At 38.2% G+C, this 15,883-nt stretch overlaps 1 protein-coding gene across 6 annotated transcripts in view; it reads left to right on the forward strand.

Moving 5' to 3' along the window:
• Nucleotides 1–15,883, forward strand: part of HORMAD2 (HORMA domain containing 2) — a 145,593-nt gene that overhangs the window by 53,502 nt on the left and 76,208 nt on the right. For 4 of the 6 annotated variants that reach the window (XM_023190749.2, XM_023190750.2, XM_023190747.2 and 1 more), the window contains 3 exons: nt 3,891–3,978; nt 9,467–9,608; nt 14,408–14,471. In XM_023190749.2, the coding sequence (XP_023046517.1) occupies nt 3,928–3,978; nt 9,467–9,608; nt 14,408–14,471 (257 nt within the window). In that variant the 5' untranslated portion in view covers nt 3,891–3,927. Of the gene's footprint in view, nt 1–3,890; nt 3,979–9,466; nt 9,609–14,407; nt 14,472–15,883 lie in introns of those variants that run through there. The other 2 variants (XM_023190746.1, XM_026448661.1) reach the window with 2 other exon arrangements.

Below are 15,883 nucleotides of genomic sequence, written 5' to 3' on the forward strand. Positions count from 1 at the left end.
TCTCGCTCTGTTGCCCAGGCTGGAGTGCAGTGGCCGGATCTCTGCTCACTGCAAGCTCCGCCCCCCGGGTTTTACGCCGTTCTCCGGCCTCAGCCTCCGAAGTAGCTGGAACTACAGGCGCCCGCCACCTCGCCCGGCTAGTTTTTTGTATTTTTTAGTAGAGACGGGGTTTCACCGTGTTAGCCAGGATGGCCTCGATTTCCTGACCTCGTGATCCGCCCGTCTCGGCCTCCCAAAGTGCTGGGATTACAGGCTTGAGCCACCGCGCCCGGCCGCCTCAGAGTTTTCAATGGTAATATTAATTTAATCTAGGCCATCCATACATTGCAAAAATATGGATGTAGTAATGCATTGTGTTCTAATTGGCTGATGCTATTTTCAGAGCTTGATTCCCTAGAAATGACATCAGAATGGCTATGATCACAGAGAAAGTTAAAAAACCCCACTAATATAGAAAACTATTTTAAAATCATTATTTCTCTTATTTATTGTCTCTAAGACTAGTAAGTACCCCAGTAGTGGGTAGTGTGTCATAGTTTAATGGGCTGGGACTAGATCTTAAACTCTTAGAGCTACTTCATTTCCCATTTTATTTTTTGAAATTTAAGGGGGACAACTGATGTGCTGAGTCAGATATGAAGGTTATACTCTGAAATCAAGAAAAGATAGCTTGGAATCTTTAAGGATTAAAGGACTGTTAGGTGGTTTTCAGTCTCGTATATAAAATATTGTAAAAGAGTGTCCCCTAGTGCCCCTCTGAAGAAGTAGTTTGAGAGAAATTAAATATTACCACCTATTTATAATCTCTATCATCACCTTGTGGCAGTGCTTGCAAATAATTCTGCCCTCTTGGGAAAATCTTCGAGTCTTGCATTAATGGATACACAAAAACCGATCACAGGCTATCCTTGGTGATCCAGAATGGAGTATCTTGAAAGAAGTTATTTTACAAGTATTTTGGTCAGAACTTCATAAAACCTTGAAAAGAAGCCCCAATTGAAATTAAATTAAGCCTTTGTAAAGAAAAGGGAAAATTTGCTTCTTTTTTTTTTTTTCGAGACAGACTCTTGCTCTGTCACCCAGGCTGGAGTGCAGTGGCACGATCTTGGCTTACTGCAAGCTGCACCTCCCGGGTTCGTGACATTCTCCTGCCTCAGCCTCCTAGTAGCTGGGACCACAGGCGCCCACCACCATGCCTGGATAATTTTTCTGTTTTTAGTAGAGACGGGGTTTCACCATGTTGGCCAGGATGATCTCGATCTCCTGACCTCGTGATCCACCTGCCTTGGCCTCCCACTATTCTGGGATTACAGGCATCGGGCATGAGCCACCAAACCCGGCTGCTTCTTTTTTGTATTAACAAAAGAATAAGGGTGAAAACTAGATGTATTTTAAATATGAACTTTTTTATTGTGGTAAACTGTAATATAAAACTTAACACCTCAGCTTTTCTAAGTGTACAACTCAGTGACACTAAGCACATATACAATGTTGTGCAACCATTATCACTATCCATTTCTAAAACCTTTTCATCATCCTGAACAGAAACTCTATACCTATTAAACTCCTTCTACCCCACCAGCACCTGGTAACCTCTATTCTACTTTCTGTCTCTATGAATTTGCCTACTCTAGGTACCTCATATAAGTGGGATCATGTAATATTTGTCCTTTTATGTCTGGCTTTTCACTTAGCATAATGTTTTCAAGATTTATTCACATTGTAGCATGTATCAGAACTTCATTCCTTTTTAAGATTGAATAGAGGTCAGGTGTGGTGGCGCATGCCTGTAATCCCAGCACATTGGGAGGATGAGGTGGGTGGATTGCCTGAGTCTAGGAATTCAAGACCAGCCTGGGCAACATGACAAAACTCCATCTCTACAAAAATTACAAAAATTAGCCAGGTGTGGTGGCAAGTGCTTGTGGTCCCAGCTACTCAAGAGGCTGAGGTGGGAGAATCACTTGAGCCTGGGAGCCAGAGGTTGCAGTGAGCTGAGATCACGCTATTGCACTCTACCCTGGGTGACAGAAGGAGACCCCGTCTTAAAAACAAAACAAAGCAAACAAGCAAACAAAACAATTGAATGATATTCCATTGTAAATACCACATTTTGTTTATTCATTCATCTTTTAATAGACATTTGAATTGTTTCCATCTTTTGGCTAATGTGAATTATGTGGCTATGAGCATTGGTGTACAAGTATCTGTTTCAGTCCCTGGTTTCAATTCTTTTGAATATATACCTAGAGATGGAAATGCTGGATAATATGGTAATTCTGTTTCACTTTTTGAGGAATGCCATGCTGTTTTCCACAATGGCTGCACCATTTTCATTCCCACCAGCAATGCATAAGGGTTTTAATTTCTCCACATCCTTTGCAACTTACTACTTTCCATTTTTGAATAATCATTTACAAAATTTTAAATTGACACACGGTAATTGTACATATTTATGGGGTACAGAGTGATATTTTGATACATGTGTATAATATGTAATGGTCAAGTCAAAGCATATCCATCAGTTCAAACACTTATAATTCTCTATGTTGAGCTATTTTAAATATATAATAAATCATTGTTAACTGTCATCACTCTACAGTGCTACAGAACAAAAGAATGTCTTCTCCTTTCTAGCTGTAATTTTATATCCATTAACTAACTTCTCCCTATCCAACCTCCTCCCTGCTGCCCATCCTAGCCTCTAATAACTACTTCTAAGAGCTCATCCGTTTTAGCTCCCAGGTGAGTGAGGACACATGGTATTTATCTTTCTGTACCTGACTTACTTCACTTAACATTATGTCATATAGGTTAATCTCTGTTGCTGTGAATGACAGATTTTCATGCTTTTTAAAATGCCTGAATAATATTCAATTGTGTATATATACACCATATTTTCTTCCTTCCTTCTTCCCTCCCTCCCCTCCACTCCCCTCCCTCCCTCTCTCTTTTTCCTTCCTTCCTTCCTTCCTTCCTTCCTTCCTTCCTTCCTTCCTTCCTTCCTTCCTTCCTTCCTTCCTTCTTTCTTTCTTTCTTTCTTTCTTTCTTTCTTTCTTTCTTTCTTTCTTTCTTTCTTTCTCTCTCTCTTTCTTTCTCTCTCTTTCTTTCTTTTTGTGTTCTGTTCGATTTCTTTCATCAGTATTTTGTAGTTTCGTTGTAGCAATCTTTCACTTTCTTAAATGTATTCCTAATTTTTTGGTAGGTATTGTAAATGAGATTTCTCTCTTGATTTCTTTTTCAGCTAGTTGGATGAATAACTGTTTTAATGGGTATGAAGTATAAACATTAACTTTTGAGTTGAAGTTGCAAATAAATGACAACCGAAGTTAATTCAGGAAATGTTTTTGAGCCTTTGCTATATAGAGAGCATTGTTACACTCTGAGGGAATGACAAGGATTAATAATATATATTGAGTCTCTAGGTGATTTACAATGTATTTTATTCTCCAAATATATTTGTGAACAAATAAATAATCTTATAATTTTCATTGGGTGGATGGAAAAATTCATCCAGAGACCTTATGCCAAAATTATAGATAAAAATGTTTATTAAACTTATTTCCCAATGAGTGTGATCAAATTTTAATTATATAGTTCTCCTTTGGAAAATTAACAATAAGTACTTTTTTCAACTCAAATTCATTTTATAGTTTAGATAGGGCCTGATAGAATTATCTTAGCATTCATTCTTCCTTTGCTTCTTCAAAATGTAGCTTGGTAAATTTCTCTCTAAACTGAACAATCTGGAAAACAGTTTATACTTAACTGTCCTTGATTTTAATTTTTTTGTTTGCTTTTAGACTTTTTCAGTTTCATTTTTGGGTAGAGTAAGAGAGGAAGCATTATATTTGGCAAGGTCTCTAATGAATTAATTACTTTTTTAATAGATTGGACTTGTTGGAATAATCCTGATACATTTCTACAATGGCCACTGCTCAGCTTTCTCACTCCATCACAATACACAAGGTATCTAAGGTATCTGTTAAGAATTAAAAGAAAATCAATGACCATTTAGTGAGTTAGTTCAGAATTATAATTTTAATCTTTTGTATGTGTGTTTGTAAGCAGCAGTTTTATCAGTTAATTAGCACATAATATTCTGGGAGAGTATGTGTACATTTTAACTGCCCAATAGACCAAGGACCAGAAAATTAAAATAAATTTCTACAAAGTTACTTCCTGGGTGCTTGTTTCATGTTTATACAATATATTTAGATCTTCTAGAGTAAAAGAAATCAGAAACAAAAAGATGTTTAAAGAGAATGGTTCTTGGTGAGATAGTCACTTCCTAAAACCTTAGGAAACTTGTGTTGCACACCATGGTGTAATTATAAGAACAGAAAGGGAGAGCACTGAGAGAAACTTGGATGCTAGAAGTCTAGGGGAACATCCCAGGGCCAGGCATGTAGTTTGGTTTGTCCCATGACATTCATTAACGCATCATTTGTTTATTCATTGAGACTCAATATTATGTAATATAATATTCATAATACTGTGTTATTCACTGATAAAATACAAAAATATGATCTTCATCTCCCAAAAGTTTATAATCTTGTTAGGAGTTAAGACAATATACAAAGCAATATATGATTTATATATATGTGAAAAAGAGTAAGACAATGCAAATTGTAGGAATTTAGAAATTTCATGTGGACTGGAATGGTCTGTATATTCCTCATGAAAGAGGTAAGGCGGAAGGTGGACAGACCTTGAATGATGAAGATAATTCGCATAGAGAAGAGAGAATTCCCTGAGGAAAACCTAGCATATGCCTTGGCTCAGAATAAGAAATAAGATGGGCTGATTACAAAATTGGCTGATTGACTTTGGGCTGCCTTGCAGTGAAGTGCATGGTAAAAGTGTTGTACTGTCTTTTCCTATGCCATTTCTCTGTTTTTCTGGGGATCCAGGATCCAGTATAAAAACGAGACCCTTAATTTTGGGAATCTGTTTATACCTTCCAGCTGTGCCTGTTTATTAGGCCCTAGAAACTACATGCTTTCCTGAGCCTATTCTTCCAAGGGCTCCACCCTGAAGCCAGTAATCCAGTTAAGAAACTTAAAAGGCCGGGCGCGGTGGCTCAAGCCTGTAATCCCAGCACTTTGGGAGGCCGAGACGGGCGGATCACGAGGTCAGGAGATCGAGACCATCCTGGCTAACACGGTGAAACCCCGTCTCTACTAAAAATACAAAAAAAGCTAGCCGGGCGAGGTGGCAGGAGACTGTAGTCCCAGCTACTCCGGAGGCTGAGGCAGGAGAATGGCGTAAACCCGGGAGGCGGAGCTTGCAGTGAGCTGAGATCCGGCCACTGCACTCCAGCCCGGGCGACAGAGCAAGACTCCGTCTCAAAAAAAAAAAAAAAAAAGAAAAGAAAAAAAAGAAACTTAAAAACTGGCAAATGAAAAATCTTACAACTACTGGATCTTCTTCTGTCTGTGTATTTATATGTGTTGTGTGTATGGTGTTTACAATAAAAGAGTGCTAATCAATTGGCTTAAAGAAAAATAAGCACTTAAATATTTTGTCAGAAGAATTAAAACTTTAGTGCCTTTTAGTTTACATGACTTTAATAATCTTTGGAAAATAGATTATTGGTAAAATAAAAACATATTCAAAATTTAGACATTTGGTCTGGGTCAGATATTAGGTTTGCTAAATGCTTTAATGTCACAAACTGCTTCTTTGACTTTTAAAAATTGTTCAGCTTACCTGCTTTGGAGCCATTAGAATCTAGGTAAAGCCTAGGGACATGTGGAGTTAGCCATGCCCCCTGGCTATGTTGGGAAAAGTCAGAATTTATCTGCACTCTGCCTTCAAATATTATATTAACTGGTAATAAATATTATCCTTATAGTATGAATTAAGAGTGATACAGAATGTAAGCCACATGAGGGAGAGGATTGTTACATGTTTTGCTCACTACTACATCTCAGAACCTAAAACAGTACCTATAATGTAATAAGATTAAATACATATTTGGATTAAGATTTTTCATACTTTGGAAATGGGAAAAAGAGCATGCCTGGCCGAAAGAACTGCATAAGACAACATTTTCCAAACTTATATGACCAGCAAACACTTAACATTTTTACTGAATATATTCATATAATGTATAAGTGTACAACTAAATGAATTTTTACAAACTTAACACATTGTTGTAAGCCAGAAGCCAGATCAGAAAACAGAATACTACCAGCACTCTCTCTCATGCTGTCTTCTAGTTATTATTACCTCTCCCCACCAAGATAAACCACCATCTTGACATCTAACAGCATAAATTAGTTTCACCTGCTTTTGTACTTTATATAAATGAAATCATACACTAATACTCATTTGTATCTGGTTTCTTTTGCTCAGCATTATGAGTGAGAGTCATCTGTATTACTCGGTATAGTTATAGATCATTCATTCTCATTGCTATATAGTATTCCATCGGGGGCATATACCACAGTTTTATTCATTTTACTGTTGATGAGCATTTGGGTGGTTTCCAGCGTGGGTCTATTACAAATAATGCTTTTCTAATACTCTAATACATGTCCTATAGTGAACATATAAGCATATGTGTTGGATGTATACCTATGAGTAAAATATGGGTCATAGGATATGTGATTATTTAGCTTTATTATATACTGCCAAGCAACTTTCCAAAGAGGTTGTACCCATTTACACTCCCACAACCAGTGTTTAGGAGTTTTTATTATTCTACATCCTTTAAAAAACTTTTAGCCATTTTGGTGGGTGTGTAGTATTCTCTCATTGTGATTTTTTTGTTTGTTTGTTTGACAGTCTTACTCTGTTGCCCAGGCTGGAATGGTACAACCTTGGCTCACTGTGATCTCCGCCTCCTGGGTTCAAGTGTTTCTACTGCCTCAGCCTCCCGAGTAGCTAGGATAATAGGCACCCTCCACCACACCTGGCTAATTTTTGTATTTTTAGTAGAGACAGGGGTTTCACCATGTTGGCCAGGCTGGTCTTGAACTCCTGACCTCAAGTGATCCACCCACCTCAGCCTCCCAAAGTGCTGGGATTACAGGTGTGAGCCACCACCCCTGGCCTCCTTGTGATTTTAATGCTCACTTGCCTGATAAAATTTGAACACTTTTTCATTTGTTTATTGGTCATTTGGATATGCTCTTTTATTAAGTGTCTATTTTCATACAAATAGACACTTTTCTATTTGACTGTCTTAAAGAATTTTAGGAGTTCTTTATACATTCTGGATATGAGTCCTTTGTAAGACCTATGCTCTTAGTAGTATATTAATGAACAGAAGTTCTAAAGTTTAATATAGTCTAATTTGTTAATATTTAGAAAATACTTTAAAATTATAATGTATTGACACAATACTGACTGGAATTCATGAGACATATTTTGTGCTTGGCTTAAAGAAAACAGCAAAAAGCAGCCTCACAGAATAATTATGAAAAACAGATCGGCCGGGCGCGGTGGCTCACGCCTGTAATCCCCTCACTTTGGGAGGCCGAGACAGGTGGATCACGAGGTCAAGAGATTGAGATTATCCTGGCTGACACAGTGAAACCCCGTCTCTACTAAAAATACAAAAAATTAGCCCGGCGTGGTAGCGGGCGCCTGTAGTCCCAGCTACTTGGGAGGCTGAGGCAGGAGAAGGGCGTGAACCCGGGAGGCGGAGCTTGCAGTGAGCCTAGATCAGGCCACTGCACTCCAGCTTGGGGACAGAGTGAGACTCCATCTCAAAAAAAAAAAAAAAAAAAAAGAAAAACAGATCAAATTTTTATTTTTATTTTAATACGTAAACACAATAAACATTGTGTATACAGTACACATAGTATGTCAAACATATGTTGAAATGATAATTTGAGATACTGGCACAACCTATCCATCAGCAAATATTCTATATGCAAGATGACTCTTGGTAGATGCTCCTTACATACTGAAGCAAAAGTCACAAATTCATATACCAGTTGCTCTCTTATCACACTCCTTTTACGGCACACTATTTCTTAATGAAGACTATCTAATCATTTAAGAACAATGATTTAAGTTTGTTTACTATGTTGTATATATACACATACATAAAATTTAGCAGGAAGCTATTCCTAGTATTGATACTTTTTATAGAACACTATGTGACATCTTACAGAAGCTTTGCATTCCTCCTTTGTATTCCTCACTTTTAAGCAAAGCACAAAAGTGTGGAAATACATGGCAATAGAATAGTAGATGAATAGCCGCAATTCCACATGGCTAGACAGTAGGGTGCATGGGAGAGAATAAGGGAGTGTGGGTAGGGAGGAAGGGGTACGAGATAAGCAGGAGAGCTAAACAAGAATAAGATTTTGACAGTTCTCAAATCCCACTCTAAGGTACTTGAACTCTATCCTGGACGAACACTGATAAGATTTGTATCCTTGAAAATTAATTCTGATGGCAATATGGAAGACAGGTTGAATAAAAGAATTGTTAGCAACGAAATCAGGGGCTACTGCAGTAATCAAGGAGATAATTGAGTATGTCCTTAGTCAAGCCAGTGGCAGTGAGAAGGGAAAGGAGAAAATAGATTTGAGAACTCTTTTAGAGAGAATTAATAGAATTTAGTAGGGTATGAAGAAGAGAGAAGACAAAGATGAAGCTGCTTCTAACCTGGATGACTGGAGTAGTGCTGATTCACTAGTCTGAGAATGAGACTTGGGATCAGGTTTTAGCCAGGGGTGGCAGAGATAAACTGAGTTTAAGTGATCTACAAAGTAGTTTAGGTGCAGATGTTCAGGAAATAAAAATATAGAACTGAGACTCATAACAGAAATAGGAACCCTAAATCCTTTCTGTATAGGCTGTAGCTGAAGCTATGAAACTAGATGAAATTATTCAAGAAGACAGCTGTAAAAGAGAAAAAGCCTGAAGACAGAATCCTGGGGGATAACTAACATTTAAAGAGCAGAACAACTGGAAAAAAATAAAAGAGCCTGAGACAGATACGTAGGAATAGGTTAAAAACCAAAATAGTGTTATGGCACTTTGGAGAGGAAAAGAGAGTATGTGGGTAACAGTGTCAGATAATATAAAGAAGTTACATATTATGAGGGATGAGAAGAGGTCAACCATAGGATTGCACTTGGTGACTTTTGAGAGAATAGTGTAGAAAGGAAAGGAGTAAAATCCATATTGCAGTAGGGTCTGAGGAGTGTATGAGAGAGAAGGAGATTATATAATCATAGTAAAACTCCAGTTTCATGGATCATTATGAAATAAATTGTTTTAGTCTTGAATTACTTGGGTAATTGTTTCTGCCTTTCTGCTCTGCCTTGCCTATGAAGATCTAATTTAATGTAATATTCAAAGCACTGTTTCTTTTTGATTACCTTCAAATGTATCAAATTTGAAGTTCTGAGAAATCTTTTCATTATATCTATGGTAATGATGTGCTGAACTGAATATATTAAAGAATACTAATCTTTTTTCACCTACGTTGTTTTTCCAGGAAACAGTTTTCCCATCCCAAATCACTAATGAGCACGAGTCCCTGAAAATGGTGAAGAAACTTTTTGCTACTTCCATCTCATGTATAACATACCTAAGGGGCCTGTTTCCAGAGAGCTCTTATGGAGAACGCCATTTGGATGGTAAAGTTAAACTAACTAGTCTCTTCGGCTGTTGTAGCCCCTTTCTCTATTTAGCAAGAATAGACAAATCTCACAAAGTGTGCTAATTCCAACTTAAGGGCCTGTTCTTCAAGACCAATTTGCTAATCCATTTTTCCATTTTAATTTTACTGTGTGTAGTGATTTTACTTATAGGAATTACTAGTTCCTGGCTAGATGCCAGGTGATAGATGGAAGAAAAAAGAAATCTGTCTGGACAAGTCCAGTATAAAAGCAACAGCTAGATCAAAATCTATTTGAATGCTGTAGATTTGCACTATTTTGTGTCTCAATTGAATTTATTCTTTAAGGTACACTTTGGCATTGAGGAAGTTCAAAGAAACCAAGTGAAAACCTTTTCTCTCTGTTAACATATATAAAAATGCTGGGGGAAAAAAAAAGCCATACTCACTTGTAGATTCACATGGATATTAAGATAATTATTATTCTAATCAGTTCTGGCTTTTTTCTCAATTGCCAGGTCTTCTACTTTCATTCCTTTTGTTTCAGTGCTCTTAAACTTATCATCTCATTTCCTTATATTACACAAGCTGTTTCTGGCCCCTTTTCTTCTCTTATTATAAAAACAAGTACCGGCCAGGCATGGTGGCTCACGCCTGTAATCCCAACATTTTGGGAGGCCGAGGCGGGTGGATCACCTGAGGTCAGGAGTTCAAGACCAGCCTGGCCAACATGGTGAAACACTGTCTCTACTAAAAATACAAAAATTAGCTGGGCATTGTAGTGGGCACCTGTAATCCCAGCTACTTGGGAGGCTGAGGCAGGCGAATCACTTGAACCCAGGAGACAGACATTGCAGTGAGCCAAGATTGTGCCATTTCACTCCAGCCTGGGTGACAAGAGCAAAACTTCATCTCAAAACAACCAACCAACCAAACAAACAAAAAACCAAAAAGTAAAAAACCCAAGTACCTAGGACTCAACAATTTTTCAAAATCTTATTTGTTTAAAAAGCTGGATTGTGTATCGTGAAAATGGCCATACTGCCCAAAGTAATTATAGATTCAATGTCATTCCCATCAAGCTACCATTGACTTTCTTCATAGAATTAGAAAAAAACTACTTTAAATTTCATATGGAACCAAAAAGGAGCCCATATGGCCAAGACAATCCTAAGCAAAAAGAACAAAACTGGAGGCATCACGCTACCTGACTATATTATAAGGCTACAGCAACCAAAACAGCATGGTACTGGTACCAAAATAGATATATAGACCAATGGAAGAGAACAGAGACCTCAGAAATAACACAACACATCTACAACCATCTGATCTTTGACAAACCTGACAAAAACAAGCAATGAGGAAAGGATTCCCTATTTAATAAATGGTGCTGGGAAAACTGGCTAGCCATATGCAGAAAACTGAAACTGGACCCCTTCCTTACACCTTATACAAAAGTTAATTCAAGATGGATTAAAGACTTAAATATAAGACCTAAAACCATAAAAACCTAGAAGAGAACCTAGGCAGTACCATTCAGGACATAGGCATGGGCAAAGACTTTGTGACTAAAGCACCAAAAGCAATTGCAACAAAAGCCAGAATAGACAAATGGGATCTAATTAAACTGTAGAGCTTCTGTACAGGAAAAGAAATTGTCATTAGAGTGAACAGGCAACATACAGAATGGGAGAAAATTTTTGCAATCTATCCATCTGACAAAGGTATAATAGCCAGAATCTACAAGGAACTTAAAACAAATTTACAAGAAAAAAAAACCCCATCAAAAAGTGGGCAAAGTATATGAACAGACACTTCTCAAAAGAAGACATTTATGGGCCGGGCGCGGTGGCTTAAGCCTGTAATCCCAGCACTTTGGGAGGCTGAGACAGGCGGATCACAAGGTCAGGAGATCAAGACCATCCTGGCTAACCCGGTGAAACCCCGTCTCTACTAAAAAAATACAAAAAACTAGCCGAGCGAGGTGGTGGGCACCTGTAGTCCCAGCTACTCAGGAGGCTGAGGCAGGAGAATGGCATGAACCTGAAAGGCGGAGCTTGCAGTGAGCTGAGATCCGGCCACTGCACTCCAGTTTGGGCGACAGAGCGAGACTCCGTCTCAAAAAAAAAAAAAAAAAAAAAAAAAAGAAGACATTTATGCAACCAACAAACATATGAAAAAAAGCTCATCATCACTGGTCATTAGAGAAATGCAAATCAAAACCACAATGAGATACTATCTCATGCCAGTTAGAATGGAGATCACTAACAAGTCAGGAAACAATAGGTGCTGGAGAGGATGTGGAGAAATAGGAATGCTTTTACACTGTTAGTGGGAGTGTGAATTAGTTCAGCCATTGTGGAAGACAGTGTGGCAATTTCTCAAGGATATAGAACCAGAAATACCATTTGACTAAGCAATCCCATTACTGGGTATATACCCAAAGGATTATAAATCATTCTACTATAAAGACACATGCACACATATGTTTATTACAGCACTATTTACAATAGTAAAGACTTGGAACCAACCCAAATGCCCATCAATGATAGACTGGATAAAGAAAATGTGGCACATATACATCATGGAAAACTATGTAGCCATAAAAAAAGATTTAGTTCATGTCCTTTGCAGGAACATGGATGAAACTGGAAACCATCATTCTCAGCAAACTAACACAGGAACAGAAAACCAAACACCGCATATTCTCATTCATAAGTGGGAGTTGAACAATGAGAACCCATGGAAACAGGGAGGGGAACATCACACACGGGAGCCTGTCAGGGGATCAGGGGCAAGGGAAAGAATAGCATTAGAACAAATACCTAATGCATGCAGGGCTAAAAACCTAGTTGACGGGTTGATGGGTGCAGCAAACCACCATGGCTCATGAACAAAACTTCACGTTCTGTGCATATATTCCAGAACTTAAAGTATTTAAAAAAAGTTTTAAAAAAGCTGGATTGTGAATCTTGTTGACTTGTCACTAAAATAGGAACTATCATTTTGAAAATAAATATAGAGAGCTACAAGTTGCCTTGTAAGATGTTATTTTTCAAAATCTAATTTAAAATTTCTTACATCTGTATTTAATGATATACCTTGGCCTCATTTTAGTCTAATTCTCTTGGTTGGGCACGGTGGCTCATGCTTGTAATCCAAAGTGTAATCATAACACTTTGAAAGGCAAGGTGGGCAGATTGCTTGAGCCTAGGAGTCCAAGACCAGCCTGAACAACACGGTGAAACCCTGTCTCTATAAAAAATACAAAAAATTAGCTGGCCATGGTGGCGGGTGCCTGTAGTTCCAGCTACTCTGGAGGCTGAGGTGGGAGGATCATCTGAGCCTAGGGGCTTAAGGCTACAGTGAGCTGTGATTGCACCACTGAATTCCAGCCTGGGTGATATAGTGAGACTCTGTCACAAAAAAGAAAAAAATATTAAGCAATGTAAGAGCATCAATAAAATGCATGTGTGCTATAAGCACATAAACATGATATTTGCAATCACAACAACCTCATTTGTATTATGACATCTTTTGGTCTATGAGATACAAACTTGTAATAGTGAATGTGTTTATATCTAACATATATTTGCAGTTTCCCTTCGTGTCTAGAACATAGAATTGAGAAAGACATATTGTTGGTAATAAGCACATACTGTGTGCCAGTCACTACCCTAGGCAATGGCAATGATACCATTCCCTATAGCTTTATTTTTTGTGACAGTTATTGTGGAAGTGATATGTCTCCCTTTCAATGTTTGTTCTTAAAGTAATATACATCATAAAAATGCTTAGTACTCCTGTGTCACTCTCTTGTAATTTCTGAATGCTATATCAACACAGGATAATTTTCGTATCCCTCAATAGAGATACAGGTAACATCAATTTTAGGACAGGAAAACAATATGAAAAGGTGAAGTTACTTATGCAAAATCACACATAAATCAGTGATTGATCTTGGACTACTTTAAACCAAAATTCTATTTATTTATTTATTTATTTATTTATTTATTTATTTAGAGACGGAGTCTCATTTCATTGTCCGGGCTGGAGTGTGGCGGCATGATCATTATAGGATTACAGCTTCGACCTTCCAGGCTCAAGTGATCCTCCTGCCTCAGCTTCCTGAGTAGTTGGGACTATAGGCATGTGCCACTATGCCCAGATAATTTTTTAATTTTTTTTTTAGAGGTGAGGGTTCACTAGGTTGCCCTGGCTGGTTTCGACATCCTGGGCTCAAGTAATTCTCCTGCCTTAGCCCCCCAAAGTGCTGGGATTACAGGTGTGAGCCACCGCACCCGGCCTAAACCCAGACTCTTAATATGATATTCCTATTCTTCCTAAGTATAAAAAGGTAGTTGGATTTCAGATAAAGTAAGTATTTGAGAATAATCCATGTGAAATTTTTCATTCCTTTCTTTTCATTGAGAGGGAGAGAAATAACAGAGAAATGACTGAGATTGAGGTGTATATTTTAAGTTGGCCAATGGAGATAGTCTCAACACTACCTCATAATTACTTAGAATTCTACGGAGGCAAAGAAGGGACACAAATTGATTTTGGAGCCAACTCAGTTGTGCTACATTTTAGAAGGGGGAAACTCCTAACTGTAATCAAAATTGAGACTAAGCTACTTCTTAACATAGGATTTATTTTTAAAGTAGATGTTTAGAGATCCAAAATGTTTTTATAAGCTATAAAACTAAATAAATTACATAAATAAAATAGTTAAAGGAAATACCCTATTTAGCATGGACAATTTCAGTACAGCAGTCATTTGGTAGACAAAAATAGACTGTGTTTCTGTTTTTGTAGACCTCAGTTTAAAAATCCTCCGAGAAGATAAAAAATGTCCTGGGTCACTGCATATTATCAGATGGTAAGTAATAGAAATTCTATAAAAGTTGAACAACATTATTTTTATCATGGCTGAAATTACCCATAATACTTTATTTAGTAAGATTTTTTTTTCTTTGTCTTTTTTTTTTTTTTGAGATGGAGTCTTGCTCAGTCGCCCAGGCTGGAGTGCAGTGGCCTGATCTCTGCTCACTGCAAGCTCCGCCTCCCGGGTTTACGCCATTCTCCTGCCTCAGCCTCCCAAGTAGCTGGGACTACAGGCGCCGGCCACTACGCCCGGCTAGTTTTTTTTTTTTTTTTTTTTTTTGTATTTTTAGTAGAGACAGGGTTTCACCGTGTTAGCCAGGATGGTCTCGTTCTTCTGACCTCCTGATCCGCCCATCTCGGCCTCCCAAAGTGCTGGGATTACAGGCGTGAGCCACCGCGCCTGGCCAAGACCATTTTTTAATAAAACCATTTCTTCTTTCCTACTTTCCCTCTTTCTTTTTTCTTTTCTTTTCTTTTCTTTTTTTTTTATTTTGAGAAGAAGTCTCCCTGTGTCGCCCAGGCTGGAGTGCAGTGGCACGATTTCTGCTCACCGCAACCTCTGCCTCCCAGGTTCAAGCGATTCTCCTGCCTCAGCCTCCCGGGTAGCTGGGACTACAGGTGTACTCCACCATGCTCAGCTAATTTTTTTTTTTTGAGACGGAGTCTCCCTCTGTCGCCCAGGCTGGAGTGCAGTGGCCGGATCTCAGCTCACTGCAAGCTCCGCCTCCCGGGTTCCCGCCATTCTCCTGCCTCAGCCTCCCGAGTAGCTGGGACTACAGGCGCCGCCACCTCGCCCGGCTAGTTTTTTGTATTTTTTTAGTAGAGACGGGGTTTCACCGTGTTAGCCAGGATGGTCTTGATCTCCTGACCTCGTGATCCGCCCACCTCGGCCTCCCAAAGTGCTTTTAGTAGAGACGGGGTTTCACCATGTTGGCCAGGATGGTCTGGATCTCTTGACCTCATGACCGCCCACCTTGGCCTCCCAAAGTGCTGGGACTACAGGTGGAAGCCATTGTCCTGGCCTGCTTTCCCTCTTTCTTTTTAAAAAATAATTTTCTAGGAATTTGTAAGAATTATTCAATATTTTTAATTATCAATATTATTAATAATTTTAAGACACTGATTTAGCTTTGTTTTTGAAAGAAAATTGACTTGTATAAAAATACTAAATATATACACCTACTATGTACCCACAGAAATTTAAAAAACTGATAATTCATCATATGCGTGTCAGTGTACTAAACATGTGATCCAAAAAATTTGGTTCACTACCACAAAATTGCTCATTACTACTTATAAAGTTCTATCAACATATTAAAAGTTGCTGGAAGTTTAATAAAATGATTAAATGGGAAAGGTAAAATGGTTTTTTTTTTTTTTTTTTTTTTTTTTTTTTTTTTTTTTTTT

Source organism: Piliocolobus tephrosceles, chromosome 19 (assembly GCF_002776525.5).
Source record: "Piliocolobus tephrosceles isolate RC106 chromosome 19, ASM277652v3, whole genome shotgun sequence".
NCBI lineage: Eukaryota > Metazoa > Chordata > Mammalia > Primates > Cercopithecidae > Piliocolobus > Piliocolobus tephrosceles.